At 40.9% G+C, this 13,318-nt stretch overlaps 1 protein-coding gene across 1 annotated transcript in view; it reads left to right on the top strand.

The window, feature by feature from the left end:
* The window catches only part of LOC114652802 (uncharacterized), a 104,487-nt gene that overhangs the window by 5,456 nt on the left and 85,713 nt on the right, over window positions 1-13,318 (top strand). Inside the window, exons 4-8 of the mRNA XM_028803117.2 lie at window positions 4,317-4,525; window positions 8,153-8,292; window positions 9,779-9,889; window positions 11,368-11,526; window positions 11,726-11,849. Coding sequence (XP_028658950.2) covers window positions 4,317-4,525; window positions 8,153-8,292; window positions 9,779-9,889; window positions 11,368-11,526; window positions 11,726-11,849 — 743 coding nt within the window. The remainder of the gene's footprint in view (window positions 1-4,316; window positions 4,526-8,152; window positions 8,293-9,778; window positions 9,890-11,367; window positions 11,527-11,725; window positions 11,850-13,318) is intronic.

Raw genomic sequence — 13,318 nt, forward strand, 5'->3', positions numbered from 1 at the left:
TCCTCCGCAAGCGTAGTCCTCCTCCTCCCGACCCTGGCTCTCTGAGTGGTGGCTGGCCCTTTTTATAGCCCACCCGGAAGCGTTCCAGGTGCTTGACCACCTGGTCCTAATTGCACTTCCGGGTGGGGCTGAAGATTCGTCCAGCCAGGCTGTTGAAACCAGACAGACCCCTCTAGCGGCCACCCCGGGCCCCAACCAGGCTGTGGAGAACTCCATCTCCCATGGAGCTCTGCGGGAGGTTGGGGAATCACCATTGGCCAGGGAGGCTGCCACCAAGCGTCCCGGGGGAGGTACTGAGCTGTCCATGGCTGCTCCCCTGGAACATAAGCAGCAGGGGCGTCCCGGCTGGGCATGGGACCTGATCGTTCGACACAGGTTGTGCTGTGAATGTCTTTCCCTTTACAGTCATGGAGTCAGGGTACATTGCTTTAAACAGTTTGGATGTCCCTGATGTGAAAGACCAGGCCCTGCAAGTAAGAATTGGCAATCCATATGAAAAACATTATTATAAAAAACTTGATTTCTTTTTAATAAATTACTTTTATGAAGGTAAAATGTATAAGTATGACATTTTTGTGAAGAGCTCCTCAGCATTTTCTGGTATTGGTAGTATATATGTGTTAGGCAAACTGTTATTGGGACCAGAAAGGGCAAAACAGCCTCAGATCCTTCCTGCATAAGAACGTCCAATGGGATTGGGTTTAAAATAACATAGTATATATGATTATCCATAGCTTTACCTTACCAAGCCACTTAGGATAATAATTTAAAAAAATATTTTAGAAACTGAACATATGACATGTTACATATTGATAAACACTGTGACGATGCGGGTTCTGCTCCATACTCCCACTTCCTTTTTGGGAGCTCTTGAACCCAACATCTTCAGTAATGTAACCAGATAAGCTGGACAATGAAGACACCAAATGAAGCAAGGGGAAAGGTGCAAAGTGCAAACAGTGCTTTTATTAAAAACCAACAAAACAAATCCATTGCGTTCAAATAAATAGTGCAGTGCAATCAAAAGTCAATAAATAAATAATCTATTAAAAACAAGTGGTCCAAAGTAGAGGATAAAATAATTCCATAAATAAATCCTTTAAAACTGAGGTTAAAATACTGGCAGTCCCTTCTTTAAAAAAAACCAAAACAAAACATGGTGCCTTCTTCAGCTGGTGGCTCCCCTGCTTCTCCAGTCCGGGCCCTGCACCAGGGGAGTTGCCCTACCTGCACTCTGGCTTCATAGGGCTCTGCCAGACCAAGATTCAGGTTCCCCCAGCGACCAGGGTGCTCACACTGGGGCTTCCACCTCCCAATCCTCCGACTCCGCTGCCTTCTGTGGCCTTATGCAGCAAGCTGTCCTCGGTCATGGTCACTCCTGCCCCTCTGCAAAACTCAGCAGGAGGACCCAATCCATCTGCCCCTGGGTGCCAGCCAAACACCCCATAAGGGCTCACTTCCCAGTTGCCTATCATTAGTACAGTGAGCCTGCTCTCGCTTGTTCCTACACTGGATCCTTCTCCAGCCTTTTCCCTTTTCTCCTTTTTAACCTCCGTCCTTTGCTTTTTTCGTCACCCCTCCGCACACTCGCTCCTACTACTTACAATGGGGACTTGGCACAGGTGCCGTGATTAGCAGCTCCTGGCATTAATCACGGACATGGGCAATCCCACACCTATGCACTTCAGTGTGGAAGCACCCAAGCCTGCTCGGCACACGGGAACTGCTCTGGCCACACTACCACACTGATGAATCCATACTAAATCCATCCATTTTCTGTACTTGCTTGCTCGATTTCATGCTAGCAGAGTTAATTATCTCAGCACCAATTATTTCAAGGTAGGCCTCATTACCGGAAAAGGTGCTGGTCTATTTCTGGTCATGTTCACACAGATGCTCATATCAACTCATACTGGGTCAAGTTAGTGTTGCCAGCAGTGGTGGCTCGCGTATAGGCACTGTGGAACTGCAGCTCCCCCTATTTCCACTTGATATTATCGATAACATTTAATATAATGAGTCCTTTTTTCTTTAATTCTTTCTTTATACTTGTACAATATATAATCCTTAAGCTTAATGTCAGTAGCCATCCCCAAGTTTATGAAAAAGATACAAAAATCTTTGTATGGAACTGTGCACTTCACAGTTCCAGTGGCGTGGTGTTTGGCTGTTGTGCGCATGTGCACATAGGAAGCTGCACGCGAGCTGCGAGGGAGAGAGAGCACTGTCGCTCCCGCAGTGCCGACCCTGGCGTGCTGGTGGAAGGTAGTGTTTTTTTTTTTACTCTGCGTGTGTTGTGCTTAAAAACCGTGTACCATATTCTTGAATGTGATAAAGTGTAGAATTAGATTATTATCCTGCTTCCAGCTATTCTATTTGATTTAATTTTTTTTCAGTTTCTGAATAAATTTTCTTTTTATACATGTTTGTTTCCTTTTACACACTTTTAAAACAAAGGCTAAAAATTTTCTGGAGCAGCACCCCCACTAATTTTAGCTACGAGCCGCCACTGGTTGCCAGTCATCATCACACTCAAATCTTTGGGATGGGGGTGTGTGGAAAATTGGTTGTTGCCAGAATAACCCATGTAGAATATGCAAACTCTACACAGACAGCAACAGTGGTGAATTTGAATGCAGGTCCACATAGCTGTAAGAAAATAATGGTAAGCACTGAGCTATTTTTCAAGGATACTACAGCACAGCCTATTCTATTGTATGTCATTTAGTCTAGTGGTACATGTATTGGTGTAGTACATTATAAGTTTCTAAGGTCATTGTTGTCACATGTACAGAGTAAAGTGAAATGTTTAAGTGCATGTGCTAATCAATATGCAAAACATTGCATATAACTATCCATCCATCCATCCATCCATCCATTTTCCAACCCGCTGAATCCGAACACAGGGTCACGGGGGTCCGCTGGAGCCAATCCCAGCCAACACAGGGCACAAGGCAGGGAACCAATCCTGGGCAGGGTGCCAACCCACCACAGGACACACACAAACACACCCACACACCAAGCACACACTAGGGCCAATTTAGAATCACCAATCCACCTAACCTGCATGTCTTTGGACTGTGGGAGGAAACCGGAGCACCCGGAGGAAACCCACGCAGACACGGGGAGAACATGCAAACTCCACGCAGGGTGGACCCGGGAAGCGAACCCGGGTCTCCTAACTGCGAGGCAGCAGCGCTACCACTGCGCCACCGTGCCGCCATGCATATAACTACCTTATCTCAAATCTTTTGATATTAAGGTATGCAAGTTTATTATGCTACATCACTTATCATTGATTAAAACAATATTCATCCATCCATCCATCCATTTTCCAACCCGCTGAATCCAAACACAGGGTCACGGGGGTCTGCTGGAGCCAATTCCAGCCAACACAGGGCACAAGGCAGGAACCAATCCCGGGCAGGGTGCCAACCCACCGCAGGATTAAAACAATATATAATATTTAATTATATTATTTGTTCCAAAGTTCATTGATACATATGCTACCTTATCCCAGGGACTTCTTTTATTATTATACTATACTAGATAAGTTTGGACTTACTTTTTTTATAATTATAAATATGATCTAGTTGAGTTGTGTAAAATATGTTATATTGAGACAAAAGGCTTTTGATAACCTCAGCTGATTATAATCAAAAACCACACAGGTGGCACAGTGGTAGCGCTGCTGCCTTGCAGTGCTTGGGTTCACATCTCAGGTCCTCCATTTGCGGAGAGCACTTTGAGCAGAAAGAAAAGTGCTGTATAAATGTAAATAATTATTATTATTGTGTATAGATTCAGCACAGACAGGATTTGTTTACTCCCTTGAGGCATGCCGATTAATGCAAAGATAACAAAAGAGACACAGAAGGGGGCTCAAGTAGCTATTACTTTAGTGGCCATTGTCAAAAGAAAGCACTTGAAGAATGAACATAAACAAAAGCAGAGGTGATGGTTACCAAAGCAAACAAAAGCCTCTACTCCAAACTGATCTGCAATCCTGATGGATAGAGCAGGCGTGCTCGGCTGAGAGGAAAGGAAATAAAAGAGAAAAGCAGAGACGTACTTCTTTGAATATATGTCCAATGTTTCTTTTTTTAATTAATGGTTTTAAACACACTATATTAATTTCACATGTTTAAACACTTCTGTAACTTTTATTGCTTTGGTATCAGTTCCTTCACACAGCACACCAATGAAGTAGATTTACAGTGAACAAAGTGGAATAACAGATGATCAAATACTGCCTTTTTCAGTGCACTAGTACCCTAAATGTAGTTTTTCCCTGCTTGTATGTTTTCTTTGGGCAGTGATGAAGGCTGAATGTGATCAAGCCCAGCAGGTAAGCATCCCTACAGAAGCTTGCTGTTACTTGTTTAAGAGGGTGATCACAGACATCAAGTTCAACTTGGATAATGAAAAAGCATCAGACTACATTGATACAAACAGGCGGCTACCCGAAATAAACCAGGAGATGCAATCTGCTCATCAGAGATTCCTAGACAGTATCTATTCTAAGGTCAGTTTGCTTTCATCTTTTGTTAATTTTTAATTTGAAATGATGTAAATAAATCAATATATATTTCAAATGTCTAAAACTATGCACATACAAGTACAAATATATTGTAGAACTTACTTAATCCAGTGTAGGGTTACAGGGACTGGATTGTATCTTGGCAGGAACCAGTCTTGGGCATGAGATCAGCCCATACAAATATAACCCTCTAAAAAGAATGGAAATGAAAATGATTAAGGTCTAAAGGTTCATTAACTGTTTAGTGTGTACATAGGGTAGCATCACTAAAGCACCAGGTTTAGCATCATTCTAAACTATCTTCCGTCTGGAGTTTGTATGCTCTTTGTCTGTACCTGTTGACTTTCCTCTGGAATATTTGGATTTTAATTCTATATTGTGCTTCTTGCTAAAATCGCATTAGATTCATTTTGTGTTACCTAAGATGTAATAGATAAATTTAACTATTGATAATTATTGTTGCAGCAACACATGCTGGTCAACAGGGTGATAAGGTTTTTAAAGCAAATAGGCCAGATTAGGATTTCACAGAACCTGGCTTCTAAGCAAGCCTCACTTCAGGCAGCCAAACCCTGAACCTGACAACCAGGCTTTCAGGCTTGACCAGGCCCAAAAACAGGCACTGGCTTTAAAATTTCAAAAATACTTAAAAAATCCAAAATACTCAAAAAAAACCCTTCAAGGGAGAGAATTAACCTTAAAACCTGTGGCTTTTGTGACAAGGGCAACAAAGAATCTTTATAAATGAAAAATTAATTTTTATAAGCATGAAGAGCACAAAAAAGACAAAATTAGGAGCGTAATAATCCCAAAAAGAATATGCCTGAAAAAACAACCCAAGGCAAACAAGGCAAATCTGTAACACAAAAAATCAGAGTGCTAAAACAAAGTAAAAGAATCCATCCATCCATCCATCCATTGTCTCCCGCTTATCCGAGGTCGGGTCGCGGGGGCAGCAGCTTGAGCAGAGATGCCCAGACTTCCCTCTCCCCAACCACTTCTTCTAGCTCTTCCGGGAGAATCCCAAGGTGTTCCCAGGCCAGTCGAGAGACATAGTCCCTCCAGCGTGTCCTGGGTCTTCCCTGGGGCCTCCTCCCGGTTAGACGTGCCCGGAACACCTCACCAGGGAGGCGTCCAGGAGGCATCCTGATCAGATGCCCGAGCCACCTCATCTGACTCCTCTCGATGCGGAGGAGCAGCGGCTCTACTCTGAGCCCCTCCCGGATGACTGAGCTTCTCACCCTATCTTTAAGGGAAAGCCCAGACACCCTGCGGAGGAAACTCATTTCAGCCGCTTGTATTCGTGATCTCGTTCTTTCGGTCACTACCCATAGCTCATGACCATAGGTGAGGGTAGGAACATAGATCGACTGGTAAATTGAGAGCTTTGCCTTGCGGCTCAGCTCCTTTTTCACCACGACAGACCGATGCAGCGCCCGCATTACTGTGGATGCCGCACCGATCCGCCTGTCGATCTCACGCTCCATTCTTCCCTCACTCGTGAACAAGACCCCGAGATACTTGAACTCCTCCACTTGGGGCAGGATCTCGCTACCAACCCTGAGAGGGCACTCCACCCTTTTCCGGCTGAGGACCATGGTCTCAGATTTGGAGGTGCTGATTCTCATCCCAGCCGCTTCACACTCGGCTGCGAACCGATCCAGAGAGAGCTTAAGATCACGGCCTGATGAAGCAAACAGGACAACATCATCTGCAAAAAGCAGTGACCCAATCCTGAGCCCACCAAACCGGACCCCCTCAACGCCCTGGCTGCGCCTAGAAATTCTGTCCATAAAAGTTATGAACAGAATCGGTGACAAAGGGCAGCCCTGGCGGAGTCCAACTCTCACTGGAAACGGGTTCGACTTACTGCCGGCAATGCAGACCAAGCTCTGGCACCGATCGTACAGGGACCGAACAGCCCTTATCAGGGGGTCCGGTACCCCATACTCTCGGAGTACCCCCCACAGGATTCCCCGAGAGACACGGTCGAATGCCTTTTCCAAGTCCACAAAACACATGTAGACTGGTTGGGCAAACTCCCATGCACCCTCCAGGACCCTGCTAAGGGTATAGAGCTGGTCCACTGTTCCGCGACCAGGACGAAAACCACATTGTTCCTCCTGAATCCGAGGCTCGACTATCCGACGGATCCTCCTCTCCAGGACCCCTGAATAGAATGGTAAAATGAATGGTAAAAGAATCCACAAACCAATAAATCAGAACAGTACTCACTCGATGTAATCTCCACAATTCTCAATGACACACTTCTTGGACCATCTCTTTCACCAGAATATAAAGGCACAGGGGGTCTCAGAAGCAATGACATCAGGGTGAACCTGCCTATTGGGGTTCCACCCATAGACACAAGGAATACAGTAAGACCCTCGCTATATCGCGCTTCGCCTTTCGCGGCTTCACTCCATCGCGGATTTTATATGTAAGCATATTTAAATATATATCGCGGATTTTTCGTTGCTTCGCGGGTTTCTGCGGACAATGGGCCTTTTAATTTCTGGTACTGTACATGCTTCCTCAGTTGGTTTGCCCAGTTGATTTCATACAAGGGACGCTATTGGCAGATGGCTGAGAAGCTACCCAGCTTACTTTTCTTTCTCTGATTCTGACGTAGGGGGTGTGAACAGGGGGGCTGTTCACACACCTAAACTATACGGACGCTCGTCTAAAAATGCTGAAAGATTATCTTCACGTTACTATCTTTTGTGCAGCTGCTTCCTGAAATGACATGCTGCACAGTGCTTCGCATACTTAAAAGCTCGAAGGGCACGTATTGATTTGTGTTTGAAAAACAAACTCTCTCTCTCTCTCTCTTCCTGCTCCTGACGGAGGGGGTGTGAGCTGCCGCCTTCAACAGCTTTGTGCCGCGGTGCTTCGCATACTTAAGCCAAGCAGCACTATTGATTTGTTTGCTTTTTTCTCTATCTCTGTGACATGATCTTCTCCTGACACGCACTCCTTTGAAGACGAAGATGTTTGCATTCTTTTAATTGTGAGACGAAACTGTCATCTCTGTCTTGTCATGGAGCACAGTTTAAACTTTTGAAAAAGAGACAAATGTTTGTTTGCAGTGTTTGAATAACGTTCCTGTCTCTCTACAACCTCCTGTGTTTCTGCGCAAATCTGTGACCCAAGCATGACAATATAAAAATAACCATATAAACATATGGTTTCTACTTCGCGGATTTTCTTATTTCGCGGGTGGCTCTGGGACGCAACCCCCACGATGGAGGAAGGATTACTGTATATTTAAACATCTTAAGTGCACCATGCACAAATACTAAACAAATAAATCATAATAATATTTTAAAAATTACATAAAAACTAAAAGCACATGGAAACTAATTCTTCAAAAACAATAGAATTAACCATTAAAAGGAAAATACACTTAACCCTGGCTGCAGTCTAACAATTATAGAACCTATGGTTAATGTTGTAACTCTTGACAACAAACTTGCAATTCATTCTGAGATACTGGAAGCTTTCTAAACAGTCATATTACTGTGGATGTGTATTTAGCAGGAGCCAATGAAATTCATTTCAAAGGATTATCAATAAATAACTTGCTATCATGATTCTGTATTCTTCACACAGCTGCACCGTACCAATATCTATGAATACAGCGTTGGATGGGGACATAATGGAATTGATCCCCAGCTTAACAGGTCACATTTTTATTACATTGAAAGGATCTCTAATGATTTCCAGAAGATTGTGCTCAATCGCCTAAAAAGGTAGACTTTGATTGATTCCCATATGTGGTGTTTATGTATATATAAATATCTTTTCACATGGTTGACTGCTTCTCTTTTTGGAATAAATATACAGCTTTGACAGAATAAAAATAGCATTGCCTCAAGAATAGATGATAGATTTATTTAATATATAATAACTTGGACTGAGGTACTATACCATACTGAGAATAGTTTTGTAAAAGATGACCCAGGTATAACACATAGCCAACACATTACACCAGTGCTGTGAATGATGGCTACTTATTATTTGAGTGACACCATTATCCTAGGCGATTTACAACATTTCACATACAACTGGTTACATTGCATTTGTTTTTCCAATTGGCAGGTGAAATAACTTGCTCATGGTCACACAGTGTCAGTAGCAGGACTTGAACCCACATCCTCAGGGATTGAAGTCCTAAGTCCAGCATCTTAACCACTGTACTATAATGCCTGTCAGCTACTCACTTCTCACACTGCATCACCCAGATTCTTGATGTAGAATGTCATACATAGTAGAGTGACCAGTGGAAAATAAGGAAACCAGTTGGTGTAGGACATTGACTTGCCTTCTCTAAAAACTGTCCACTCCAGAGTTTTAGTTTATTAGTTTAATTTTTCTGCTGTTCTACTTCTTGACCCTAGCCAAATACTGTATATAGTTGTATATTGCCATTTATTCTGATTAATTACTCTATACTATTTATGCAATTATGAACCTAATTTAAAATATAGTTACAGTATGGTGATATAATTACCTACATATGTATATATTCTAATGTATATGTTACATAGCAACATAACATTCTGAAACCTAAATAGTCCAATTCAGGGTCACAGGTGGCCGGGGCCTCTTCTTGGCACCACAGGGAAGTAATTGCAGGGTCCACTCATACAGACACCTGATGTGGGGTTGGTACCTACCTTTCCCCCTCTTCTGGTGGGACATCTTTTGGTGCTGAAACACCAAAAAAAGAATAAACATATAAACAGTGAATTGTTTAAAAGACAAAATGTAGATATTTTTGTGGTGGAAAAAAAATGAAAAAAATGTCATTAATGAGTGAAGGAAGTCTCAGATACATTTACCGGTTTGCTGCTAAATTAAAAAAAACATGTTCTTACAGAGATAACTTTGATCAAAATGAAAGTAACAATTGTAAAATTGTTATAAATGCTTATAAATTGATGTGGTTGTTTTAAAGCAGTGGATTATATATCTAATAATTATAATAAGCAGAGTGAACTCATGCTTTGTTTTATAGAATTAATTCAATGAATAAGCATTGCCATTTACAGCCTTAAGGCATAAAAGTAATTGTTGACTTAATGTTAACATCAATACAAACACAATAAAATAGCTTCCTCACAGTTCCAGGAAAACATCCATGAGATGTCAAACAGTTCAACAAGAAGATAGCATTGTGCAGTATCTACTGAAGTTCTACATTCAGCTCTTGTTAATAAGTGTGTTTCATTGTAGGGCAACACAAGTAATGCCACTTAGAGCTCAGCCTGCATGGAGCAGAAAAGACTTGTTCAGGAATCAGCTCAAGGATGAGATTTATGAGCATGTTCACCACTGTCAAGCCCTGTAAGTATACATTTTTTCTACTGTGGAAAAGAGAGCCTTGAGCCTTTTTCCTCTTTCCTTCATTTCACTCACCATTTATCTCTCCTGATGGAGGTCGTAGGGGTAACACACCAAACTGGAGAAACAAGGCTATCAAGTTGCTAACAACATTCTTCAGGCACTTCTTGGAAATTTCCATTCACTTCCTGGCTAGCTGTGTGATACGGTTATACTAGAATATCCTGAGGGTCTACCTGTGGTTCTTCTTTCAGGAGAATGTGCCTGGCAAACCTTCTGTAGGTGGTGTCCAGTGGATATCCTAACTGCATATTTAACTGGCTCTCATGAGTGTAGATAAATAGCAGTTATACTCAGAGATTCTTCCATTTTGCTAAACTTCTCATTCAGTCATGGGTAGTGAAAACAGCAACTGTACACCATAATCTCATATTGGCTGCTTGTAATGGTGATCTCATACTTTTGTTCAATAGCCTGAATTGATGATTGCAAGTGAGGAATGGTAAGCAGAGTGACCATTAAATTAAAAGCTTAATATGAGGATGCAGCTTCTACTTTGTTTGTCACAGTTCAAGTACAATTGCAAAACTACCACTGCTCTTATTTGTTAGTCATGTCTACCCTCAATGATGAGCAAGACCTGTCTACTGCCAGTTTGAGGCACCAAATTTTTAAAAATAATCATGGAGAGAAAAGGGAGAAACCAACTCTTAAATAGACTGGACCATAAACTATAATACCAAAGCCTAAAATGCTAGCCAAAATAGTATTGTAGTATTATAATTGTTTGTTTGCTACAAAATCCCACACAAAGCCCTTTGATCATGACAAAAATAGTTTGTTATGAATCCAGAAATTTGGACAAAGAGGATAATGTGGTGTTGTGCTAAATAAACCACCACACTGCTGACATCACCAAACATAACTGTGCAACGTGCTAGCAACTGGAAGTCGCTGCCAAAAACAAAACATGCATAAAGCATGGAATGGCAATACAAATCAGTATTATATTTTTAAATTTTGTTATTATATATTCATATTAAACATTTTACTGCATTTTAGCAGTTCTGTTAGCTTTTATTAGGTTAATGACAGACTACACAGAATATAAAATACCATCCTTTTCATTGTAGAATTATATTTTTTCCTAAGTCAACTTTGATATTGTTATACGGTACATGTTATCTCATATTTTGTTGTTGTTTTGAGGAAAGGGAAATATTTTAGTGTGACATCTTGGTGAAATTATTCCAAATACACTAAATTCAATTAAATTCTCACCACAGATAGATGCTCTTGAATTCCAAAATAAAAAAAATCTGCAGTCCATGTTTATGTTTTCTAGTTGATATGCTAGTAATCTGGTGGGTGGTTCAGTTTTCTAGCAATCATTATGATGAAAATGCATTCATTTGAGTAAAATGTATGACAATTTACTTGATAATATATTTAGTAACTGCTATACATGTACCTCATTTAAGTTTGAGCAGCTGCATTGGAAGAGAATCAGTTCTTAATGACCTTAAGAAAATAATGAACCATTCAGAACAGAAAATCATTGTTCTCCATGGAATGACAGGATGTGGAAAGAGTACCTTAATGGCAAAAGCTGCATGTGAAGCATCCAAAAGGATACCAGGGTGAGTCTGTCACTATAAAACTTACAGGTTGTTTTAAATTATTGGGATGCTAAAGAAGATGCATTCATTTATCATATCAGACAAACCAATGAATATAGGAAGGAAACAATGACTATTATGAGAGTGGTGCAAAGTCTTCCTGGATTTCTGCATGATTTGTAAATTGAAACAATTATTTGATTGTATTTTGTGTCCCCAGAAATGTCAACATCCTGGTTCGTTTCATTGGAGTCACAGGAGAAAGTCGGAATGTGCGTTTGCTCCTTCAGAGCATGTGTTTCCAGCTCTCTAAAATGTATCAGATCAAAGCGTCTTTCTCAGAGGTGAGAATGTGTGTCACATCTTACAAAAAGTCCCCAAAGAGAGAGAAAGGACCATGGAGTGACAGGTTGTTGGGCAGGAAACCCTAACATAGGCCACCTTTGTAGAAGTACAAACAGAGAAGCATCATCAGAGTATGCCACGTTTACCAGGATTCAAGTACTTTGAAACCATTGTCTTTCCACTGGGTGACTGCAGAATTATGCAGGAGTAAAATAACTTACTTATAAAGCACTTTGAGCTACTTTGTTTGTATGAAAATGTGCTGTATAAATAAATGTTGTTTTTGCTTACTTGTGCAAATTGTAAAATTAAGCAGGTCTTTAACTCAATATGTTGCTGATACACAATGTACTACACTTAGGTATCTCATGTACACTAAGTATAGTTCCCTGATGGAACTCATTACAGAATTAGTTTAGATCCTCTACGAGACTCCACAAAGGGTTAATTACATTACTGTTAATAAAAGATCAAGGTTGGTTAGAGTTAGGAGGTCAAAAAAGGTCTTCCTGGAGAGACAGTTTTGCGCCAAAACTTCAAGTCTACAATTAAAGCACACAGTCTACTATTGACATTTTCCCCCATTTTGCACTTCACACCTTAAAATGTCATCCATGCTTTAGGCACACTTAGCAGTTGTGACTGGGGGAGGAGAGGCACTCACTAGGCCAGAATATTCAATAAGCATGTTCTTTCTGTAAGGTTTGTAATGAAGCCGAGAAAGGATGTGCAATATCGTTATTTTTTTAAAATTGTTTCCTTGAGATAACGGACTAATTTTAATCGAGATCTCGAGAATACAGAATACGTTTATCTCAATAAAACAAAACATATTGTTTTCTCGAAATTATGAAATAATTGTATCTAACGTTTAATGTTTAGTTTATTGAAGCCCCGTCCTGTTTGCAATGGCAGAAGAGCAGAACTGTATTGATCAGCACGTCGTATTTTTGTTCAATCAAGGGCTGACGCGGGCTGAAATATGTTTATGCCTTAGTTTAGAAAATAATAACGTTAGCTTCCATCATTTAAGAAGACGAATAGCAAGGCTTCAGCTGTATAGGCGTTGCAATCTAAACGAGCCTGATGCCAGGAGCAAAGGTTAAGTTTCGTTTTCTTGAGATTGCGATAAAATTATTCCATTATCTCGAGGAGACAATTTAAAAAAATAATGATATTGCATGTTCTCTCTCGGCTTCCTTAGGTTTCCATCTCCAAGCTTGGGTATGTGTTTTATAAGTAGTAGTGAATAAAAGAATCTGGGAACAATTTATGGAGATTATTTCTTCTTTATAAAGAAGTTCCCAATTTAGTCCTTTTAACAAGAACTAGATTCTCAAGTGTTTTATTGTGGTAAGTCTTGGGGGACACCTCTCCTCAAAACATATACCTTTTCCTACCTGGACATACTGTTTTAATGTGGGACCACAATATACAGTAATGTCGAATTCTCTTTTACCTATTAACA

This window comes from Erpetoichthys calabaricus, chromosome 5 (assembly GCF_900747795.2).
Source record: "Erpetoichthys calabaricus chromosome 5, fErpCal1.3, whole genome shotgun sequence".
Classification (NCBI taxonomy): Eukaryota; Metazoa; Chordata; class Cladistia; order Polypteriformes; family Polypteridae; genus Erpetoichthys; species Erpetoichthys calabaricus.